The sequence below is a fragment of the Mytilus galloprovincialis genome, chromosome 2, assembly GCF_965363235.1.
Source record: "Mytilus galloprovincialis chromosome 2, xbMytGall1.hap1.1, whole genome shotgun sequence".
NCBI classification, from domain to species: domain Eukaryota; kingdom Metazoa; phylum Mollusca; class Bivalvia; order Mytilida; family Mytilidae; genus Mytilus; species Mytilus galloprovincialis.
In genome coordinates, this window is record NC_134839.1 from 1,614,058 (window position 1) to 1,639,110 (window position 25,053).

Consider the following 25,053-nt stretch of genomic DNA (forward strand, 5'->3'; position numbering starts at 1 on the left):
TGAGCATTTCTTGATTGATAGTATGTGGATTTTTAAAACACACAAAGCAGGTTTGCATACACTACATTTTTTCATGGATCCACAAAAATTTTTAACAGCTGGTAAATATATGAATCTACAGTATTTCCTGAAACATGTGTGTCTTGAACAACCTGACCAAAAAGCATAAAACACCCCAATGCTTTCAATTGGTCTTCAACATACCAAGAAAATCCAACAAGGTATTGCATGGATATTCTTGAAACCACAGTAGAATAAAGTGTTATGCAACAAGAAGGTTCACTGGTGCATGCTATAGTTACTAACACAATTATCATACATGTACAACTCAATGAGGAAGCACTGACTTTCAACAATTTTTATAGATTAGCCCTTTCAAATGTTCAGAGTTTCAATTTTGATCATTTACGGATTAAAAGCAGTATGGTGCCAATTTTATCAGTTCTCCAATTATTACAGTTACAGAGTTAAGTAAAGGATTTTCTGTAATCTTAATGGTCTTATCTATTGCATAATGGTAAAATATATGATATGTGATGGTTGAAAGCTGGATGAGACATTGTCTAATAAGGATTTATCTTTACATAGGAAATACATTATTTCTTACTATAAATCATTACAGAGCTCACTATAAATGAATTTTCTCTTCTTTTTTTTTAGAATTCATTTTTTAATTGTTTTCAACTTTATTTTTTTTAACGATTTTAGATGAAGAATAAAATAAATGAAATCATTGTTCTTTTAATGTACCCGGTATTTATTTCTAGTTTAGTCTCTTGTAGTGTGGTTTTCGTCTACCGATATATCCCTTCTCCGAACAATTATCCTCTAAATGTATTTCATACAATAATCCTATTAGATGTGACTTGCAGACTGATGTTAGCTTTAGAAAGTTTTTTTCCTGAACCAATATGACTTAATTGTTACAGGTTTATTAATCAGTTAAAGTTTCAGGATAATTCAATACTATCTCACCAGGATGTTTAATCAATATAATATGTTATATCTGGGTGGCTGAGTTCATTGTGCAAAATAGTATATAACCTTCACAGCAACTAGCAAAGTGCGCTATTGCTTGCAATGTCAATCTAGTGTAAGCCTATCCCACTCATTTTGTTATTCACAAATGTGTTTAACCCTGCAGCATTCTGTATATGTCTGTTTTAAACCAGGGTCCTGTTGTTTGTGGTTGTTGTTTGCCAATTGACTTTTTGTTTTTATATCCTCCCCGAAAATATTTTTGGAGACATAATAATGGGCTAATGGCTTTATCTATCTGTCTGTCCTTTCCTCGGTGTGTCATAATTTATTATTTCTGGGCCTATTATATCACATTATTTATGTAGACTATGGACAATTTAGAGCTTGACATATTTTATAGTCACCTCTCTATTATTAAAAAAACTGTATGTTGATCTCTAGATTTTATCTAATTGGCCAAGTACTTGTATTTGTTTGGTTGCTGTCTCATTGAAATAAATTCAACATGTGTATCAATGGTACAAAAACATTGGCATTGGTAAGGAGCTGACATAAAAACATTAGGTTATTGAAGGTCAGTTGTTTTCTCCAGGCACTCCTGCTTCCTCCACCAATAAAAACTTGCTACCATAAAATAACCCAAAAGTGGCGTTAAAATACCAACAATCAATCAATCAATAAAAACATTAGAATAAGATGTTGATCAAGAACATTGTCTCTGTTCATTTGTTAAACACAACTTTAAGGGATGTTGCATTCGAAGTGTGAAAAAGTTTTAATTCACATTACTATAAGATGTGTCACGGTACTTATCTATCCCAAATTTATGTATTTGGTTTTGATGTTATATTTGTCATTCTCATAGGATTTTTTCTAATGCTTAGTCTGTTTCTGTGTGTATGTGTTACATTTTAATGTTGTGTCGTTGTTCGCCTCTTATATTTAATGCGTTTTCCTCAGTTTTAGTTTGTTACCCCAATTTTGTTTTTTGTCCATGGATTTATGAGTTTTGAACAGCGGTATACTACTGTTGCCTTTAATTAACCATAAAAAAAAGACATCAGCACTTTAATGTTTTAGTTGAAAGATCATATCTTGATTAATGAAAAGAATAAGGTAATCTTTTCTCTCTATAGGATAACTGTAGAAAGTGTTTCATCTCCTTTGTTTCATATTCTGTTTTAGAATGAGAGTAATAATCATTAAAACTATTGTAATATGAAAGTGGGAATATTCATCAGCATTCTTTGTTAACATTGTCATTACTTCTCCTTTAATACCTTGAAAAACTTATCGTAACTGTTGTTTTAACGATTTTATAAATATCTGTGATCAATGGTCATTTGAGAGGCTCCCTCGCTTCCCTTAGGATGACATACTTATCATATTAGAACAAATTCCTGTTGTTTTGTTGAATTAGGTGGATCAATGAACGAATTTGACAAGATAATTGTATCAATAATCATTGATTTTACTGATAAAGTTGTAGCTATTTATTATTTTTGTGGAATTTATAGACTGTAATGACAGGTAAGTAAGTGTTTACTGTGGACTAGTTTTTTTCACTGGGAAAATTTTGTTGAGGGACCTTAAGAGAGCTCTTGTTAAGGGGTTGTTTAAAAGCAGTGATAGCCTGATAATAGCCTGATTTGAAGGGGAGTATCGAAAAAAAAAAAAAAATTAATTCAGTTTGAAATGTTTTTGTTGAAATTCATGCTGTTTATTGTATGCTATTATTTAAACTGGAGTCATATGTGCATTTATTTTATTTTAATGCAAAATACTGGACCCAATGTCCAAAACAATTTTTTAAAAAGACTGCATTGTTTATTCATCAGTAGGTATACATTGTTTAAAGTTGCAAATCTAGGAATTTCTAGATCTTGAAGTTCCTTTTGAAAAGGGGCAGATTTAAGTATGGTAGCCAGAGTTTTTTTCAAGTGATGACAAAATATTAGAATAGACATTACAATTTCCAAACCAGGAACCTTTCCTCATCCAAGTATTTTAATGTTTTATTTTACCATATTATCAATAAAAATAGTGAAAGTTACTGAAAAATTTGGGAATCACTGTTAGAACACACAATGAAAATGTTTTTACCACTTCCCTACAGTTAGAATACTCTGTATTGGAAATTGATGGTTAAACCAGGTTTGGTAAAAGCACATTGGGATGGAAATTTGATAGGTTAAACCTGGTTTTATGATGCAAATCACCCACTTTAGTTAAAAGAAAATGAAATAAATAAGTCATCCAGAAAATTTCTCAATAAATAACTTTGTAACATTTGTTATATTCAGACATAATGCTTAAAAGAATGCTCATTTAAACATTGACATTTGTATTTGTGGTTATTAAACTTTTGTATCCTGAAAGTAAATAAAGGAATAGATTTAGGTGCAGATCAAATCATCATTTTCTACATTAGAAAGCATGTTTTAATGAGACTGACATTCCTTCACCTATTTTTATGTGATTTTGAGAACATGAAACCATGTTTCAAAAAATTGCATTTTAATTATTTGTATGCATATTTGGATAAAAATAGCCATATTGCTTTGATTGGAATTTATTTTTGCTTGGATTCAGACGTATTGAACCTTAATTAATTTCAACAAGAAAAAAAGGAATTAATAAATTCATATTGTAATAGATTGTTGTTTGTTTAGTCATTTGAGGCATATGAATGTAGAAAGTACCTTTAATCTAATTTTATTATTTTGCTGAAATAACTAGACATGTGCAAATATTGACTTAATCAAATTTAATATCTGAATACTGCTGCTAATAGGAGAAGAAATATGTGAAATATAGGTTAGGGCACTACATTTGTACTTTCAAACATTCTAAAGAAATTAATTAAATGAGATATGGGTTATATCTTAATGGGACAGCAACCCAAACCAACCAAAACTATAGTTATATGTGACAAAGTTAAGTATAACTTTTCAGAAATATTGCTAGAAGATTCGAATACAAAATTCCCATATTCACCAGAGTTGAATATATTTAAAGTTTTAAACACTAAAGGGTAGATAACCTGTTTTCTGATAAACAATGAACACAAGAGACATTTTATGATATATTATCCTGATAAATAAATGATGATAATTGTTTTTATTGCTGATATCTTTTTAAATATAAAAATGTTCATGCAATTATCTTTTTCTCAATTTGTTTTCTAATTAATATTTCAATTTGAACACTTCATTTCAAATTTAACCACACATATTTGTAGTACATGTAGTTAAAAGCAGCTTTAGATAAGTGTTTCTAGTACTTGTAACGTTAGATAAGTGTTTTGAGTACTGGTACCGACAGCTAAGTATTTTGGTACTGGTACCGACAGCTAAGTATTTTGGTACTGGTACCCACAGTTAAGTGTTTGGAGTACTGGTACCTACAGCTAAGTGTTTTGGGTTCTGGTACCTACAGCTAAGTGTTTTAGGTACTTGTACCTACAGCTAAGTGTGTTCAGTACGTTACTGACAGCTAAGGGAGCTACCATTTGATTTTTATGGGGGGGCTAGGATGAAAAATTTTGTCCTGCATTTTTTTTTAGTTGTAATCTCTGTCCTGCCTTTTTATTTTTCACTCTATTCGGTCCTGCCTTTTTTTTTATTAGTTTATCCTGACTTTTTTTTACCTAAATTGTCATCCTGCCTTTTTTTTTTTGCAAAGTGTCTCATCCTGCCTTTTTTTTTTACTCAAAACTCCTGTCCTGCCTATTTTTTTCAAATTTCATCCTAGCCCCCCCATAAAAATCAAATGGTAGCTCCCTAAGTGTCTTGAGTACTGGTACCTACAGCTTAGTGTTTTGGATACTGGTACCTACAGCTAAGTGTTTTGGGTTCTGGTACCTACAACTAAGTGTTTTAGGTACTTGTACCTACAGCTAAGTGTGTTCAGTACGGTACTGACAGCTAAGTGTCTTGAGTACTGGTACCTGCATCATTGTTTTTGGAACTGGTATCTGTAACAGTGTTTTTATGCCCCACCTACGATAGTAGAGGGGCATTATGTTTTCTGGTCTGTGCGTCCGTTCGTCTGTTCGTTCGTCCGTCTGTCCCGCTTCAGGTTAAAGTTTTTGGTCAAGGTAGTTTTTGATGAAGTTGAAGTTCAATCAACTTGAAACTTAGTACACATGTTCCTTATGATATGATCTTTCTAATTTTAAAGCCAAATTAAACTTTTGACCCCAATTTCACGGTCCACTGAACATAGAAAATGAAAGTGCATGTTTCAGGTTAAAGTTTTTGGTCAAGGTAGTTTTTAATGAAGTTGAAGTCCAATCAACTTGAAACTTAGTACACATGTTCCTTATGATATGATCTTTCTAATTTTAAAGCGAAATTAAACTTTTGACCCCAATTTCATGGTCCACTGAACATAGAAAATGAAAGTGCATGTTTCAGGTTAAAGTTTTTGGTCAAGGTAGTTTTTGATGAAGTTGAAGTCCAATCAACTTGAAACTTAGTACACATGTTCTCTATGATATTATCTTTCTAATTTTAATGCCTAATTATATTTTTTTTCCAATTTCGTGGTCCATTGAACATGGAAAATGATAGTGCGAGTGGGGCATCCGTGTACTTTGGACACATTCTTGTTTGGTATTGATACCTGCAGCACAGTGTTTTAAATTCTCGTACCTAGTTTAATGTTTTGAACACTCAGGTACCTGCATCTTGCTGTTTTGAGTACTGGTACCTGTAGCTAAGTGTTTTGAACACTGGTACCTTCAGCTTAGTGTTTGAGTTCTGGTACCAACAAATTAATGTTTTGAGTTCTGGTACCAACAAATTAATGTTTTGAGTACTGGTACCAACAGCTTATTGTTTGAGTACTGGTACCTACAGCTTATTGTTTGAGTACTGGTACCAACAGCTTATTGTTTGAGTACTGGTACCTACAGCTTATTGTTTGAGTACTGGTACCAACAGCTTATTGTTTGAGTAATGGTACCTACAGCTTATTGTTTGAGTACTGGTACCAACAGCTTATTGTTTGAGTAACAGCTTATTGTTTGAGTACTGGTACCAACAGCTTATTGTTTGAGTACTGGTACCTACAGCTAGTACTGGTACCTACAGCTTATTGTTTGAGTACTGGTACCAACAGCTTATTGTTTGAGTACTGGTACCAACAGCTTATTGTTTGAGTAACAGCTTATTGTTTGAGTAATGGTACCTACAGCTTATTGTGTGAGTAATGGTACCTACAGCTTATTGTTTGAGTACTGGTACCTACAGCTTATTGTTTGAGTACTGGTACCTACAGCTTATTGTTTTGAACACTAGTACCTTCAGCAGAGTGTTTTGAGTACTGTTACCTTCAGCAAAGTGTTTTGAAAATTGTGGAAGTGTTTTCCCAGTGAAATAAGCAAACATTCACACATATGATGTACTGTGCAGCATGTGCATATTTGAATAAGTCAATATCCATAAACTACTAAAAGTACTGGTGTCACTAACTGACATATACTATTATGGCTAATAAAAGTGGGAAAAAGATGTTTTGTGTACTTCACAATACTCCTCCACCTAACTACAATACTAAACAGACACAGTATTATATTTATTACAGTATAGAAATACTATGTATCACCCGAAAACAATTTATTTAACATGATCAAACTAATAATTCAAATACCAACAAATTTGTTTTAAAAGGTCAATTTGTGTAAATGATAGTCACTGGGTGTGTAGTTACATAAGATTTAAAGATTTGTACTTTTCAAATTATATTTACCATGTTAAGATGGTTTGTTGATAAGCAAATGCCACTGCTCAAGAATAAAAGAAGATGAAACAACAAGCCGTCAACATAAGTTTTACCACCCTATAAAGATTAAGACACCAACACAGTTTTTGAAATTAAAAAATATAACCTCTATGTATCCCAAAGTCTAGACTAAAAATTAAATAAATATATAAGGTGATGTGGTATGATAACAAGTAAGACATCTTATATCCACTAGAGTTCAAATAACAAGAATCTTCACAATAAGATGTCACTGTATGCCCTTCAGCAATGAGCAAAACCCATATTTAATGCTATAAAATTGCCAAAAATGTACTGTGGACTTATTTATATATCGCCGAAGAATTCGTGTTACACCATTACCCACAAAAAATTAAAATCCCATGAATAATATGGAATCCTCAGTAGTGAAATTATTTTCACCGAGACCACCTAAGATTTGCCATTAATACCAAATTTTCTTAATAACAAAAATCCTTAAGATGTATTATACTATATCAAAAGATAACAGCTTTACTAAGGTTCCCAACTTTTGACTGACTTGTGACAGGATTATACTTGGCTTTTTTTCAGAACAACTTCCAGGAGTGTTTATATGTCTACTCACCTATCTATCAAAGGTCTTTATCTAAATGTAGTAAAATTGTTTTTAACTAAAATAATCAGATTGATTTGAGTAGAAGAATACTTCTTCAGGTTTTCTTTTGAAACTTGTTTAATGTTGTGCTTAAAAACTTCACTTCTTACATCTGTAAACTAACGTTTTTATTTATTACAATGAACAAGCAATGAACAAGCATTTTGGTGACTTTGACTTGGATTATTTGAATACTGCAACATAATATAACAGTCAATTAAATGTCACTTACAACAGATATATCGTATCTTAACAGTACTATTTTGTTTGAACAACTTCGAAAATGTGTTAAGTGGTATTTCAGTTCTTCACTGTTGCTGCATTCTATCGCAATATGATTTACACGAAAAGTTTGCTTCCCTGTAATTGTCAGTGACAGGATTATAATTCAAAACTTGTTCAAGATATCCGAGCCAAAGTTCTCCATAGTGGCTACTTTAAGTAGTTGATGACTTAGTAGTAGCAATAAGTAGGAAGTCGTTGATGGATTAAAGGGAAATATCAGTATACATGTAGGTTAACTGCCATAAATAGTTTCCACCTTTGAAAAAATGCAAGGGTAATAAAATATTGGCACGCTGCTAGATAAAGAAATGTCAACTATATAAGGATTAGAATGTGAATAAGGGATACTAATGAAATAGTTAACAGAATGTAATTTTAGAGTGAAATAGTGTTCATTATAATTCTCTCATATAAACTGTCTGATTAATTGTCTTTAAAACAGTATAAAAAAGTCATCAAATATATAAGCCTATTTTAAGGCTCATATTTTGGTAATACTTGTGACTGGACATAAAGCAATCATCAATAATTTGGTGAAAAAATAACAATTACAGTGGTAATTAAATTAATTTGTATCCAATGTTAACCTGAAATGCACATCAAAAATTAGACTAAACCAAACTGGAAAAGTACACACTGTGCCACTTTGTTCTTACATAAACTTACATCTTGAACTCATATATAGATATGATGATATGCAACTGAAGGAAAATTTAGATCAGTCTATTGAAATCCAGCTTGCAATTGCTTTTGTTCACAATTTGTGTGTTTAAGGAGAACAATTCAACAATATCAATATCTCTGCAACTATAATTGTAATGAGTGTTACCTTCAGAACTATCCATTTTAATAAGTGGTACAGATGACTGGTTCCCATATAACATAACAACAGTGCTCATCAGGTGACTGGTTTCCCATACATCATGACAACAGTGTCCTTCATCCTATTGATAAAGATCAATTCTAATATGACACTCTTCTTTTGATTTGTAAATAAAGTCATGTTCTATTTCCAATAAAACAATACAAATCCCATGGTCAGTTGTATTTTGTAAGAGACTGGAGATCAAAATGGACATTTATGTTAGTGTTGCTTGCTAAGGAAATTCATTAAAATTATTAAGAAAGTAAGTTAAAATTGAGAATGGAAATGGGGAATGTGTCAAAGAGACAACCTATTTGAGCAAAAATGAAGTGTTAATTTCAGATCCATGTTTTCTTGACACCCAAATAGACCCTCTTCTGACACTTTTTATTATTTAATTTAGAAGATTGTTTAATTTTCTTAAGCACACATATTCATTGGCCTACTTCAGCATGCCTGATTCTACAATTTTACATTTGTGAAATTGAAATTTCTATATAAATTATATCTGAAGATGTCTGCTTGTTTACAGGCATGATAACAATGACTAATTTTATGTAATTGAAAACAACTTGAAATTTATAGAACATTCTCAAGAAGCTGTTATACATAATCTGCATATTCAGTAGCACTTGTGCATTGTTTGTGGTAAAATTTAGAATAGGGTCAACTTGTAATATGATAGTCATAAATGTTTTAAGAAAATCTTGAGGTGTACATCAATTTCTAGCAGAATTTGGTATAAATTATGTTTATAAGTTGTTAACTACTTCATTATTTGAAGAAGTGTTGTCACATTGGCAATCATACCCATCATTTGATTTATATGATAGTGATAGTTTTTGGATGATTTGCCAAAGCATAAACAAGCCTTTAGAAAAATGTATACTTTGTTGTAAACTTGAAGCCATCGTTCTATAATCGTGAAATCCATTAAAAGAAAAGTAATGGCACAATTGATCAAGAATCCAGAGTAAAGTTAACAGAGGCGGATTTAGGGGGGAGGCCCAGGGGGCCCGGGCCTCCCCTTTTTGGGAAAAAAATTGGTTGCTTATATAGGGAATCACTGAAGCGTGACGGGAGCGGGCCCCCTCTTAGGTCAGTCAGTGGGCCCCCACTTATGAAAATTTCTGGATCCACCACTGGTTAAAGTAAATGACAGAATGACAAGACAAAAATGACATTCAAGCAAAGTATTGGAAAGAACAGATGGAACATTGGAAAATAGTCTCTAAAATATCTAAACAATTTTTGCACACAAATAAAGTGTGGGAATGTACAACACAAGTATGAGATAAAGACCAACCAATTACTATAGGAAGTATAAAGAGATAAGCATTGATGTTTTGTCATTTACATGGTTCTAAATACCATATTCATTGACGCATTTAATTAGTTTTGTTTCAAACTAATATTTTATGATATTATTGATTAATATTTGTTGAGTGTTGATTTGAGATAACTATTTATGAATATACAGTCAATAATTTTATATCAGACTTCATGGCCATTTTACTGTATGAAACTATATGAATAATACTAAATTTTTGAAACCTTGAAGGTCTTTGTGATATTTATATACTATGGAAAGTTGATATATATTAGAAATGTTATGTCTCTTGGACACAGTATTGCTTTCAACATTGAGCAGAGTTCTACAACAATTTAAACTCCAAATGATGTCCTCTCAGAAAGAAAAAAAAATATTAAACAATTTAAACTAGACATCTGAAGGCCTTGTTAAAGTAAATCATGGAGAACACAGATGTGGTAGTCACAATTCTATCCTCCTGTCTTCCTGTCTTCCAAATGTGACTTCTCACCAAATTTTTGCTTTGACATGACCACCACAAGTGGTTCTTCTAGTGTGGCAGGAGCTACTTATCTCTCCAAAGAACCTATGTCAAAGTCACTAAATGTTTTTATAGGTTTATGTAACATATTTCTTAATCTTTAGTTATATGAATAGTGAGATTTTGTAGACTGTTGTTAGGCCTTTATTGTGGTCATGACCTGTTTTTCTTCCAATAAGTTAAAAGCAGTTTGTTTTAAAAAGAAATTTAAAAGTTGGCCTAAAAAGGGATTGTAGTTTCTATAATGTCCAAGAAGAAATGTTAAGTGGGAAATTTAAAGTTAGACTTTATAGTCTGAATAAAAAATCTGGTATTGAAAATGTTGCAAAATTTATTACGAAACTGTTTGCTGATTCTGAATTTTGAACTTTAAAAGACTTGGCAGCAAAAGGGGAATGTTTCTACTTTTCTTTTGAAAGTATTTTCGTATTTATTGTCATCCTAAATTTATGGTATACTTTGACCTTGACTTCAAATGTCACGCTTTTCTTGTTGAAATTCATAAAATTGAATTGGTTACTTTGTAGACAAGAAAACACATGTTCTCTAAATTAGAATATAAAACTATAAATTCCATGTTTTAAAACCTTAAATCAGCAGGTTTAAAACAGATTTTAAAGATTTACAACTTTTTCTTATAGATTCTTAACAAAGTCAAGATGTCAACTAAAATTTACAGTTTTATTTCAATTAAATTCCTAGCGATTTCTGCCACAGTGGTAGTGAGGCTCATTTGCATATATATGTTGACAACAAATAATGTGAATGAAAATGGAAACATTTCAGCGTTTGAAAGCATTAATTTATAACGTTGATTTGTAAGTCTGAATGGTTAATCAGTGGGATATTACTTATGTCGCATGGTGGGTGTTTCAAAAATTAATATTATTTTCACATCTTTTTAAATAGGTAATTTAAATTTAGAAAATCCCTGGCTTCCAGAGGAGTTAAATAGTATAATGGTACTTTTTGAACCATGTTATAAGATATAGGATAGATAGTCGATAGATCAGGTTAAAAGATGGTTTGACATTTACCAGGAATTCTCCCCATTGCTTATTTTTTTTTCTTTTTGGCATTTTAATGTTTTGTCATTTGTAAAGCATTTTTTTCTCAAAGCCAGGAAATTGATTTGCAATTATTTAATATTTAGGGTTTTAAAGGCTTTTAAAAGACAAGCGAAGGACCTCAGGGTTTGATTTTCTATGTTGTGTCTTTTTCATTTTAAAACCATGGAGTTGTCAGTTTATTATCCACTTATGAGTTTGAATATATTCTTCTGGTAATTTGTTCGCCTCTCTTTTTTGAAGGCCTCTGAACAGTGAAAATAGATTGCAAAGACCAAAAAAAAGGAATACATTCTATACAAAGATATATGAAAAGGCATAATAACTTTATGTCTTGGATGAATTACAAAAAAAAGAATAGCAGTAAAATACATAATGTAAATAAAAAACAATAAAAGATGAAACAGTAAGTGAAAGAAAATAAAACACGAAATTAAATCATTAATTTAGTAGATACTTTGTTTTCCAAACTCTTGTATTTTATCCAGGTCAGTTTTGTTAAAGATAAAATTGAATAAATATTTGTCATTAAAACAGATGGAAAAATAGATTATTTTAATTTTTAATTTATACCTATAAGTTTAAATAAATAGGTACAATCTTGTAAAAGAAAAAAGAAAAAAATCCCTCACATTTGATTTGAGGTCACAATTGACATTAGAATAGATGAGAGCAATTACTGCAATATATTATATTATAATTGGTCTTGGTTTGATCCTACTCAACAATTACATAATATTATAGATGGGAAATCGTAGATATGTTTACTTTACATTGTAAAGAACTACCTTGAGTAATAGATTTTTTTAAAGCCTAAAATTTTACTTGGAATTTTCTTTTTTAAAAATGAATCATGTTTACTTAAAAATAGGGTTGCACTAGTTAAGAGTGCATAAAATCATAGATTCTTTTTTTCCAGAGAGGTTTAATTTTGACAATGCCATTAATTTATTGCCATGCATAGGCATATTTTCCATAAAAAGAACTTGATAATTTTGACAATGCCATTAATTTATTGCCATGCATAAGCATATTTTCCATAAAAAGAACTTGATACACGAGTGCCTCATTGAAGACACTTTAGACTACTAAACAAAACTATTCTGGAGCAGAATAGAAAACTATTCTGGAGCAGAATAGAACTGTCAAAGTGTTAATAGATTATAATTGAAGGACAAATTACTATTTCATATTTAAAAATAAATAGCTGTTTCAAGTTTTATATACAAGTATATTTTAGCTTGCTGTTTCAGTGTGAACCAAGGCTCCGTGATGAAGACTGTACTTTGACCTATATTGGTTTACTTTTATAAATTGTGACTTGGATGGAGAGTTGTCTTATTGGCACTTATACCACATCTTCATATATCTATAGTCATTAAGTATCCTTACACTGGCTCCTTATAAATAGCTGTTTTCAGCAATTTACAGTACACCAAGGTGTGAATGTATTTAAGTTCAAGGTTGAAAATAATGGTCTTGTTCCTTAGTTAAGATCGTGTGTTGAACTTTAAGATGGCTATTTTTGGTTAATCCTGCTGCTATTCTTTTGACATTTATATCTAATTGCTATTCGTTTATGTAGTGCTAAATTTTACGCCTTATTCTTTTCTAGGTGGCTTGGCAAAAATCAAAGAAAAGATAAAGAGACAACAGGAGAAAGCTTCTCCAAGAGGTAAGTCATGTTAGGATAATCTTCTCCTTTGTCAAAGGTTCACTCCAGGTGGTGACATTTACCAGGAATTCCGATAGTTTTCTCAGTACTCCCTACTATTAAATGTAAGTTGTTTATTCAAACGCTAATCAGAGCGGTAAAATAGACATCTCTGTCCTCAAAGAGTGGAGAAATAGTTGCTCTTTGTAACTAGAAAGAGGTGGTTTAGTTACTGGAAAATCAATTAAAGCCAAATTAAAATCAAGAAGTCTATTTTTGTATTTTAAAGACAAATGTCTTTGCTCAGTAGAAAAAACTTAGGTCATATTCTTCTTTTAGTATTTATCAAATTGAAAATTGTAAGGTACTCACTTTCCAAGAATATGTGGCGTAAAAGTTGAACTGTCTAAGCAAATTGTTGTGTGATGAAAATGAGAATGGAAATGGGGAAGGTGCCAAAGAGACAACAACCCAACCAAAGAATAATAAAAAAAAAACAGCCGAAGGCCTCCAATGCGTCGGTTGGCTTAATTTGTCTTATTTTATAAAAGTATTTGTCTTGATGAAATTCAAGAGTAGCACTAATATTAAATGATAACTTATATTGTTTGAATGGTACCATAGAATACTCTTCAGTTATTCTTACTAACTTTTGATAGCATGTCCACAATCACAAAAAAGCACCCAGATAAACATTTTGAGAATTGTAGATGATTGGAAAAGTTTTGTGTTTACAAGTCTTATTTTGTCATGTATATTTTGATTGAAAACTATTAAGAAAAAACTGACAGACTGCAGATCAAAATGATGAAAAGAAAAGTCACTTTGAATATTATACATGTAGATGTATCACCTAGGGAATTAAATAAAATTTAACCAAACATGCAGAGTGTTTTAATATTTGATCAAGTGAACATTCCATTAATGTGTGTTTGTACAAAAGTAAAACTTTAATCAACGATACATTTGACATATGTGAATATAGCTATTTGATATTGGCATATCTTAAAGCATAGTTCTGTTTGCTAAAAGATAAAGTATTTAACAAGTGAAAATAAGACCTCAGAATTTGGTTTGATTGCAAAGAATTAAAATGGCCATTTGTACATAAAAAATGTGCTGACTTTTTGTTTGTGCAAACTGAAAAAAAAGTTAAAATCATCCAGTTTATATAAATGTAAAAAAAGAGAGAATGATATTACTGTTAATTCATTATTAATCGTTGGATACCAATATTGGTGGGTTTCGTGGGTACGGATGAACCATGAATTTAAATGTACAATGATAAACAAATTTCTATAAAGTTGTATCTGCAGACTTTGGCAGAACCACGAAATCAAATATCCACGAAAATTCAACGTTTCAACAATCCACAAAAAATTGATACCAACGAAAATGAAATAATCTACAGTAAAATAGTAATTTGAAAAAAGAAGATATGATGCAAAACATTTCCAAACATTTTTTGATGAATGAGTTTTAAGTTATTATTATTTAAAAAGTAAAATAACAAAAATACCGAACTCCAAGGAAAATTCAAAACGGAATATCCGTAATCAAATGGCAAAATCAAAAACACATCAAACGAATGGATAAAATTATTCCTTTAAACCCCCTAACAAATGGTGTATTGATGAAGTCAAGTGTGTAAATCCATTCTGATCACTGTCTTTTTAAAGCCTTTATGTAACATTATGTTGGTTTTTTTTTGTAATTTCCCCACTTCAAAGAAACTGTAATTTGCAAAAGTGCATGTCTTAGATTGACATCGAAATTGAAATCTGTGATGAAAATGAAATCTGTAATAGATAACATGTTTTGTTCACTCTTGTATCAGTGACTAGATACCAGTGACAAAATAGATGTTCTAATGAGCTTGACTTGTTTAACATTTCTCAATTAAATATCATTATAAAGTTAATTTTAGATGTAATTTCAAATCAAAATCTTCAGACCTCTAGGAAGCTAAGCTCTTCAAACGTATTAGTATTCCCACACAGAGTGACAGAATTACCAGTTATTTATTATGCAATCGTTTAATTAAAACAGCGATTTGTTATATAATCCCAATACAATGGTGGAAACTGTGTATTGGAATGTTTAACAGGTGTTGGGGGGAGTATTGAAAACTATCACATACCATACCATGTAATAACTGGTATATCATGCCTCCTACAAATGTCTACCAAATTCAGTCGATTGCAGATAATGGGCGTGTAAATCACTTGGTTACATGTACATGTACTAAGTCCATTGTTGTTGAATATTAAGTTTTTAAGAGTTACATCCCTTGAAAATTAAACAGTTTTTTACGAAAAGCTACGTTTATTCCTTGTATATAGAATACATACACATGTTCAAACGCAAATAGTTGAGGTATAAAACTCTTTTTTTCATTTTGAAAATGGGCTGAATTAAAAATATAACTTATTAGGCATTCTTTATGTTTATGCATTCTTGTTTCAGTCTTGAATTACATGTAAAACAAGAAGATGTAATAAAGCATTTAAAAAAAAAACATAAAAAGAGGGTACAGTTACTTTTCCTGATATTAAGGGTTTAATTATGTCCAACCCTGAGCAATTTACAAAGGATAATGTTAACATTTACTAAAAGATACCCTTGAATTTCAACTTAATCATAAAATATCAAAAAGGTTATAATCAGATTCTTAAATGGATCTTCAAAAGCCATACTGCATAGTAAAACAAATACCTTCCTAAAAAGGCATTAAAGGCTCCAAAGTCAGCAAATTTATAATGGATGTATTGTTGAAAAAAATTTTGTTTTTTTTGTCTGCAACCTAAGATCCAAAAATAATCTCTAACCCAAAGGTTCCTAGATTTTTTTTTTAATCACTCAGTACAAAACGTGTCTTTCAATGGTTAGGAACAAGCTCTTATTATCTGCTCAAATAAAAAAAAAATATTTTCCCCAAATTAAGAAGAATTTACTGATTATCATAAATCTACATGCTTATGTAAAATAACATAAGATTCTTGTAGTAAAACAAAAGTCCAAGGTCACAGATATGGTAGTTTTGTTTAGAGCACCCATAATAATCGCCAATAACTTGTGCATGAGTGGAGACTATTAAATTCCTCCCATAATAAACATTACATATACGTGGTATAACTTGCAAGTACCGTTATAGTATAGTTATAAAGTTCAACACCTTAAAGTTTATGATTTAAATACCGGCACATTCATTGGGACAGATAAGTTTTTATTGGAGTCTTTTGTATAGGTTTCAATATCTGATTGTTAATACTGTGCGGTGTATATGATCGAATGCCAAGACTTTTTTCACCTGATTGCGGACTTATATATGTTACCTGTTAGAAAATTATTATTTGTCAAATTTATTTTCCGTTTGTATGTTTATGGAGAGATTTTCGACAATATTTCTCTACATTTGAAGGACTAAAATAGTGCATATACGTGTTTGTTGATTTTGCATATTAAGTACCTGTATCAGATTTTCGGATATTAAATTTTGGATGTATTCATGAATAATGGTAGGTAGTATTGATTGCAAATATTCAGTTACATTGTGTGCTTTTAGAACTACCATATATATACAAAACTTAATTATACTCTGTTCGATATTCATTGTTTGTGTCGAGTGTTTGCATATTTTGAACTAAAATTCAGTAGCCTTCATTGATATTTCATGATTATAATCTAGTGGAATGAATATTTCATTCATTGAAGGCTTCAATGCTGGAAACAGTTTTTAATTGTCTATTAAAAAAAAAATTCAACAATGCATTTAATTCTGCAGTAAATATCAACAGTAATGCTTCAATTCTGGCATAGCCAATAAAATAGAAAAAAAATATGAACGAGACTACAAAATTTCCATCTTTACTTGCAGTTTAATTCCTGCTAATGAATGCAATAGTAAAAACATATGAAATAGAAGACAAAGTTTCCATCTTTTTTGCAGTATAAAGTGGACCAATTTTATTTAAACATCAACTAAAATCAAATGTGAAGCAAGTTGTAACTCCCTTGGGAACCAAAAATGGACTAAGACATTATTGATTGAAAAAACTTATTAAATCACTACAATAAATCAGCAAGAAGAAAACTTTCACTCAAGATCTATATAATATACTTGTACATTAAAGTATGCTGTTAAAAAAAGTGTGAATAGTTAATATATCAATTTAAACTACCTTCGATTGAGTCAAATCTTTTAAGGATATATATAAGCTAAATAAAGAAATGATATTGAATGAGTTCTGTTCCGTCTAATTAATTACACATTATGTTGTAAATGTCTTGGAGTAATTTGTCTGCAGTTCCATTGACATTAGAATAACATGACATGAAAATCACAGCTAGCAGAGGATGAAATAATGAAGAAATGCATTAACCTGATTCATATTGTGTCCTTCGTTGAAGATAAACATGAAAGTGCATTTTTTACTATATGATTTAGTTTTTCCTTACTATATTCCTTCCTGGTTCTGATTGAATGAAGTTGGTGCTTTGCCAAGGTGGCCCTTTTAATCACAAAACTTATATCTGAAGAATGGTTAAGTCCTCATTTTCTTTGAATGTGAACATGCATGAAATATTTGCCACTGAATGTTTTAGCTACTGAGGTGAATTTTAGCCTTAACTTAACTAGTTATCTAATAGTTCTTTGCTGTGTTTCATCTTAGAGAGATGACTGATTAAACCTGAAAAGGGCACATTGTAATATCTTCTTATAAAGGCTGATCAATTAAAGCATACAAAATTACAATGATTATTAGTGATAGATCTGATGGAAGGTACTTGAATGTTCTTGCAAGAGAAATTCTAAAATTCCCTTATCCTAAAGGGTTACTTCGTTTACAAAATTCCTCCTTCTCCTAGTACCATGTATGTTTTAATGTAGCAGCCCTTACATTTAGTATGCAGTATAATCTGTTCTTTCAATGTTGCAATGTTTAAAAGTTCAAATTTGAAAGATAATTTCAAGAAGTAAGTTATATTTCTTAGAAATTACACCTGTAACTAGATATGTTTAAGATTATTTGAAAACTCTCAGACTTCTATTGAAACCGGCAGGACATTAAGATATCAATGTAAACTATACTTTGGTCTTTTATTCTTACAGCTCGGTTTGTTCAGATGACTTATATGACAGTACCTACTTATAAACGTTTCATAGATTAGTTTAGCAAAATGGATAACGGCAATCGACCAATATTCCAAGTTGCTCCTTCAATACCTTGAAAGATAGTTCGTTTGGAGGTCATAGGATCGTGCAAACGCTTAATGAATCTCCGAAAAAAAAATCAAGCGTTATTTATTAGACATCGCCCAAAAAATTAAGAACTTTCCGTTAATCATCAAACAATCAACAAACTACTGGCTACATTTTGTGTGCCTGTTTACGATCTATTAATACCCATAATGCTCTGATAATTGAGGGCAAATAGGTTAATACTTATAGTCCATGAAGCATTAAGATTATTTCAGAACACTTGAATAATACAATAGTCCCTTATACTGTTTCAGAGACTTCATTTTCACAAGTCACTTAGAAATATGATTTAAATAATAAATGAAAATGAATGTAAACAAATTGGTAGCATTTGATATCATTTAAGTGATTGATTGATTGATTGATGCTAGATTAACATCCAGTGACAAATATTTCATTCATATTCAGGAGAAGCACAAATTAATAATTTTTAACAATAAATGGACTATAAAAAAAGTAATAAACTGCCAATGTCAAATTTTGGGCATACATACAGCCTGACTTTCTGAAATAGTTGGAGTGCTGTCATTAGTTTTAATACAGAGTTATTTTCAAAGGATCTCTTAGAAATGTAAAAACAGTATTGTGGGTATGATACAAATAGGTAAAAGTCAAGTTGGAAATGTCCTATATCTAAATATCCTTCAAATAAAAAAGGGTAATAATTCAAGCCTGGAGAAAAACCTGAACGTGCCTTTCTTACTATATATTTCAATATTTCCTTACTATATTTCTTCTTTGTTGTGATTAAATGATTTTGGTGCTTTGCCAAGGTGGCTCTTTTAATCATGAAACTTTGAAAAAAAACTTGTCATCAGTTTGTTCTGAATACATTTCTATACCTAGATATGAGTAAATAAATGAAATACATGTCTTTACATAAAAGGGTTGAACTAATGCTGACTACTCTCATATTAAAATGGTGCATTATATTGCAAAGTGCTAAAGTGTTTGTGATGTACCAAATCAATTTCATGAGAACAAACCAAACAGACCCAAAACATCCATGTAGATAAAAGTACACACAGTGCAGGTGTCAACGTTTTGTATACATATTTATCTTTTTATTATTTGTAGAAATTACTTACCTATTATATATTAAAATTACTTATCTGTATTTATGTGTCTCAAGTATCATTTAAGTTCGCAGAAACTTCGTACCACAAATACTTATACAGAACCTTACTAAAGAAAAGGTCATAAAGGTCATAAAAATTTTAACAGCTTTTAATGTTAATAAAACAAATTTTGTTTATAGTGAAATTAAAAATCTCAGATTGATCTGTATTAATTTCATAATTTTTTGTACAATTGGATCTTGAGAAGCGAATTATGATTAAACATTAGTTTTTACACGGCATGAAGCCTTTTAACTGACAAATTAGCTTATTATTGCATTTTGTAATATTAGATTATTTTTTTTTAAATTAAAAACATATTAAAGATTTTCTGCAATATGATATACCATAGTTTAGCTTACAATTGAAATAAGTACCTACTTCTGTTATAACACATCTTATTTGGACCAAATACAAGTGATTTGATTTTATCTAATTTTTGTATATGTCTGATCATTTTGCAAAGCTCTTGGGCAAAAATACTGTATCATTACACAAAAGTTATTGTCTCCCCTGCTGAGCCATTTGAAACTTATTTGCTCACCATGTTTTGTCAATTTATCAGAACTATAAACAGTCCTGTTATAGAAGTGTGAGGTTTAACTAGCTATAAGTCCAGATTTAACCCACAATTTCTTGGGAGTACGCCTGTACAAAGTCAGGAATATGGCAGATGGTTTTTACTTGTTCTATTGATAGCATTTTCTTTTGTCAGATTTTAATGACTTTCTTTTTAATTGTCCTAGGAGTTTGGTAATTTTGTTATACTTTTTTGGCTACAATCATTGGACATAGTCTGAGTGAGTGAAAGGACATAAATGAAACGGCGTAATAATAGACCAAGGCTGGGGAGTTACTATTTTTCATTTTCGTTAGTAATGTAAGAATGTTTTTAAGCGCTAAATGTTTCGAAGGTCCTTTGAAACAACATAACGTTTTGATTTAGTATAAGATCAGTGTCTTTAAGCACTAATTGTCTTGATGCACCATTTGTTTGACCTTTTGAATTGGTATAAGACAAAGATATTAGGTAAATGATACATGTTTCTTGGAGGTTACAGTTTGTTAGTACTACCTTACATGTAGAAAGGTAGTGGCAAACATATTTATAGCAACCTAGAACATTTATAAAGAAATTATATTAATTGATTTTAAGGAGCCCTTTATAACAATCTTTACACTACATAACAAAAGCTATTAAGTTTTATCGATACTTTTTTTTAACTTAAAGAAAGCAAGGATATTTCAAATACAATTCCATTAAACAAAAACAGGTATGAGTTATTTGAACTGGGGGGACTTGAAAAATTAATGTTCCAATAAAAATAGTGTCCTGTATGAACCTCTTTAAATATATATAAGTAGACTTTCCTTAATATAAGCCTCAACTGGGGCATACTGTTGGCTTTTATTTGAAAGGTATAATGATATATTTATCATTTCTTTTTCATATAGCTTAGGATATAATATGAATAATTAAATAAAGGTAAGCAGGCTAAATGCCAAATTTAGATTGAGTCAGAGTTTAATGGTAGGGCTAATTTTGGATTGGAATAACATTCTTTTCAACAACAAATAAGAGAAATAATTCAGTTATAGGTTACAAAAACTATGGTGGCAATTGGTGTTTGTCAAATCTTTCATCACAGGTTACTCTCTCTGATATGATTAACATTTAAGTGGCTATCTGGTGATTCAATGAGAAGCAACATTCGGTGTATATTTAAAAAAAAAAACTGTAAATTCAGATATTATTAAAATTGAGAACAGAAATGAGGAATGTGTCAAAGATACAACAACCCGACCTGAAGGGCAGAAAACAGCCGGAAGACACCAATGGGTCTTTAATACAGTGAAAAAATCCCGCACCTGGAGGCGTGCTTATCTGTCCCCCTAAACAAAAATGTACACTAGTTCAGTGAAAATGGACGTCACACTAAACTTTGAGTGCATCCATTATTGTGATTGTTGGCCAATCAATATAAATGCAAGTTTGATTATTGAGGTTTTGGGAAAAGCTGCATACTCCATGTTGCAATATCTGAATTTTCTCTCTGACAAATGTCATGTGAATAAATACAAGAAATAAGACAAGTGATCAGACTTCAATAGCAAATCCTTTCGTTGACAAAAACTACCTTTAATTAATTAGAACAATGCTTATTTCAACAATATTGCATGTTAGTACTAGCGTTAGTTGATATCCCTAATGACTATGCTGGAGAAATGAACACAATTAAACATAAGAGCTTAATAAAAATATTGACCGGTTTGAATGGGTTGTATGCAAAGAAAATTATGCATTGAAAGGAATGAATGAGATTCTTAGAATTTCCTTCTAAAATTTTTTTAAAAATTAAAAATAAAAATCTTCATTGGTATATAGCAAACATAAATATGTGCAGAAAGGTTAGAGATTATTGAGTGTTTATGATTATAGCGTGCATGATACGACCATGATCTAAGGGATACAGTATTTACTCCTGATCAGGAATGTTGATTCTACACTGATCCCCGTCTGTTTGGGCTAACTGATGTGAAGTATATGCCAGTGTTTAAATACATATGTATAACAAAAGGCTCATTGACGAAGGAAGACCTATAAAACAACACTAACGGTAAAAGATCTCACATAAAGTTTATAACTGGATCACATTTGTCAATTTAGATTAATGAGAATTACATTGTCACAATAGACATTATTATACCGTTAAATTTTTAGTGTTAAATGGTAATCAGCTGGTGAAACTTCGGAATATAGAAATGAGCAATATATTTAGCCACAAGTGGTCTTTAGAATACGTCTGTGGAAAAGCATAAAATTGAGAATGGAAATGGGGAATGTGCCAAAGAGACAACAACCTGACCATAGAGCAGACAACAGCAGAAGGTCACCAACAGGTCTTCAATGATTCAGTTTTGTTTCCATTAAATCATACCATAGAATATTTGTTTTTTCCATGAAAGTTAATTAGGAAAAAAAAAAATTTTTGCATGTAATGCGTCTTCTGATTGGCTGACGTCGTTTTGTTTATCATATCATAGACACAATTTTGTCATGTGACCATGACGTCAACAACAATTTTTCATGATTTACGCCCGTTTAAATGGAATTTAGAATTAAATTATAAGAAATAACTATAATATTTTGTCAGCCTATTCGAAATAACATAAAAAATGTGGTGCACACTGTTAAATAACCCGCTACGCACATTATTCAGTGTGCACCACATTTTTTATGTTATTTCTTCATATACAGAAAAAATATTACAGTCATTCCTTAAATGTTTATATCCTCTTGTACCAAAAATGTTCACTTAACTTTGGAAAAATAAATATTGGCAAAGACAGTTGTGCAATTTCAGTAGTAGAACTTTCAGCTGCCATAATTTCTAAACTTAATATTTCTCATGCTCAGAAGTATCATTAGGCTATAATTGTAATCTGTCTCTCTGTCATCACTTAATTGCTGCATGAATATTGCCAATTTTTCTGTCTTTTTTATTATATCCTATTTTACTTTGTGAAGCAGTGGATTGTATAGTAATGTGTTTTGCCTGCAACTTGTTAAAACATTCAATGGATTCTAGTGACACTTTGAACAATATGCAGTAACTCTATATTGCATTGTCACTCACTGCACTTAAATTCTTCAATAAGAAAATGATGTTAATGTATTCCATACTGAAAATTTATTGTTGCTTAAATTTGTGTATTGAGCAAAAGATGAAATTTTGTCAAAACATTAACTGTTTAATGTACTCAATAAAAGACTTTATATATTCTGCACCTTCAAACAAAATACAAAGTGAATCTGTTTTATGCATAATGCATGCTAATTTTCTTTTTTAAATCGTTGTTAACTTTCATCAGACCCACTGGAAGTTTAATCCCGAGGTAGGAGTCAGTGTCTGAATTTTGATATCAATTTGATAAAAAGTTAACAATGATTAAATAGTCAGTTTCATATCTATAACAATTTACTGCTACCTACGCCTATTTATTTATAGAATGACAGACAACAACACCCGCTTTGAAGAGGGCTATTATACAAATTGCACCCTAGTAAAAACTTTTTTATTGTTGTTTGGCGTATGGAAAGATATGGCATGTTTTGAAACTCTGCTCTTGTTTATATATAAACTGGAAAAGCTAAGAAAAATAGTTGGTTGATTTTTAAAAGAGGTTCATTTTCTTTTCTGTATATGAAAAAAGATTAATAAACATTTTATTTCTCAATAATTACTTCATGCATATAAAAAAAAAAATATTTAAAAAAAAGTTTCCTCACGATTATGTGATACCTGTATTGTATACATGTCAAAGAAACAGCAATATAACACAACAATGGAATATTAGGCGGACATCTCATAGCCTCCTAGCCTACATCCAATACCAATTGCACTGAACTAAAGGCTCAGATGTTTGAAAGGCTGAAAACATTTAAAAGCAAATCTTGGTTTAACAGATGCATTCTACATTTTACAGTATACCTATATATTTGAACCCATAAATCATATAGATAATTATTTTTCATCTTTTTATACCTGATATCTTACAAAGTTTTGATAAGCATAACACCCTGTATTCCCATATATATAAATAGACCACATTAGTAGTGGGTTTCAGTTAAATGAAAGATTGTGTAAATTTGATGAAGTATTTTTTTTTAAATGTCATAATTATCTATAGAAGCTGTCTTACCCCTTGTAAGGAAATCTTTGTTTGGTTGGATATTTAAAACATGTTTTGGTTTACTGTTATTAGGCCATAAAAAAGATTAGGTTTGTTTGCCCAAACCCTTCCTACCCAGGAAAAAGCTGCCTACTCAAATTCTTTTATTGTCCTGATTTGAAGATTTTTTTTTTTAATCAGATAGGCATGAAGACTAATAAACATCCGATACTTCAATTTCTTTAAAAAAAAAAAAATAATAAAAAAAATGCCTACCTACCTACACACTGTCTCAACCTTGAGTAGGGTTTGGGCAAACCAAAATATTTTTAATAGTGGCCTTATAGGCTTCAAACACCTTTCTTGGCAACTAAAACTAAGATAATTTTGCATATATATTTGATTTGTTATGGTGTCTTGGTTGCCTTGTACTAGGTTACTGGTTATCATTAAATTAGGGATTCAACTCAGTGGCTGAGTGGTCTAAGTAGTTCTACTGTTATCACTAGCCAGTCAACACTGAGGCTGTGAGTTCAAACCCGCTCGTTAAGGTGCACTCGACTCCAATCTTAATTGGCTAGGATTGTCAGTTTTTTTATAGAAGGTTTGTGGTTTTTCTGGGCAACTGGCTTCCTCCACCAATAAAAACTGGCTGCCACCAAAAAGCCCAAAAGTGGCACTTAAACACCAACGATCAATCAATCTGAATTTTCCATGAGTTCTCATATACTCAATTGGTTTACTTTTTATCGGACTATTGATTATATACACATTTTTTCTCCCATGCAAAAATCAGCAAATCAGAATGGGGATTAAAAACACAATGCCAGTTGGGAAGTCAATTGTAATTATACAGTTGTTTCAAAGAAAGTTGAACATTAGATTCAGTA

The 25,053-nt window shown here is 30.8% G+C and overlaps 1 protein-coding gene across 5 annotated transcripts in view; it reads left to right on the forward strand.

The window, feature by feature from the left end:
• LOC143062659 (centrosome-associated protein 350-like) overlaps positions 1-25,053 on the forward strand; it is a 137,241-nt gene that overhangs the window by 44,528 nt on the left and 67,660 nt on the right. For 4 of the 5 annotated variants that reach the window (XM_076234348.1, XM_076234349.1, XM_076234351.1 and 1 more), the window contains one exon: positions 13,070-13,129. In XM_076234348.1, coding sequence (XP_076090463.1) covers positions 13,070-13,129 — 60 coding nt within the window. Of the gene's footprint in view, positions 1-13,069; positions 13,130-16,480; positions 16,627-25,053 lie in introns of those variants that run through there. The other variant, XM_076234352.1, reaches the window with a different exon arrangement.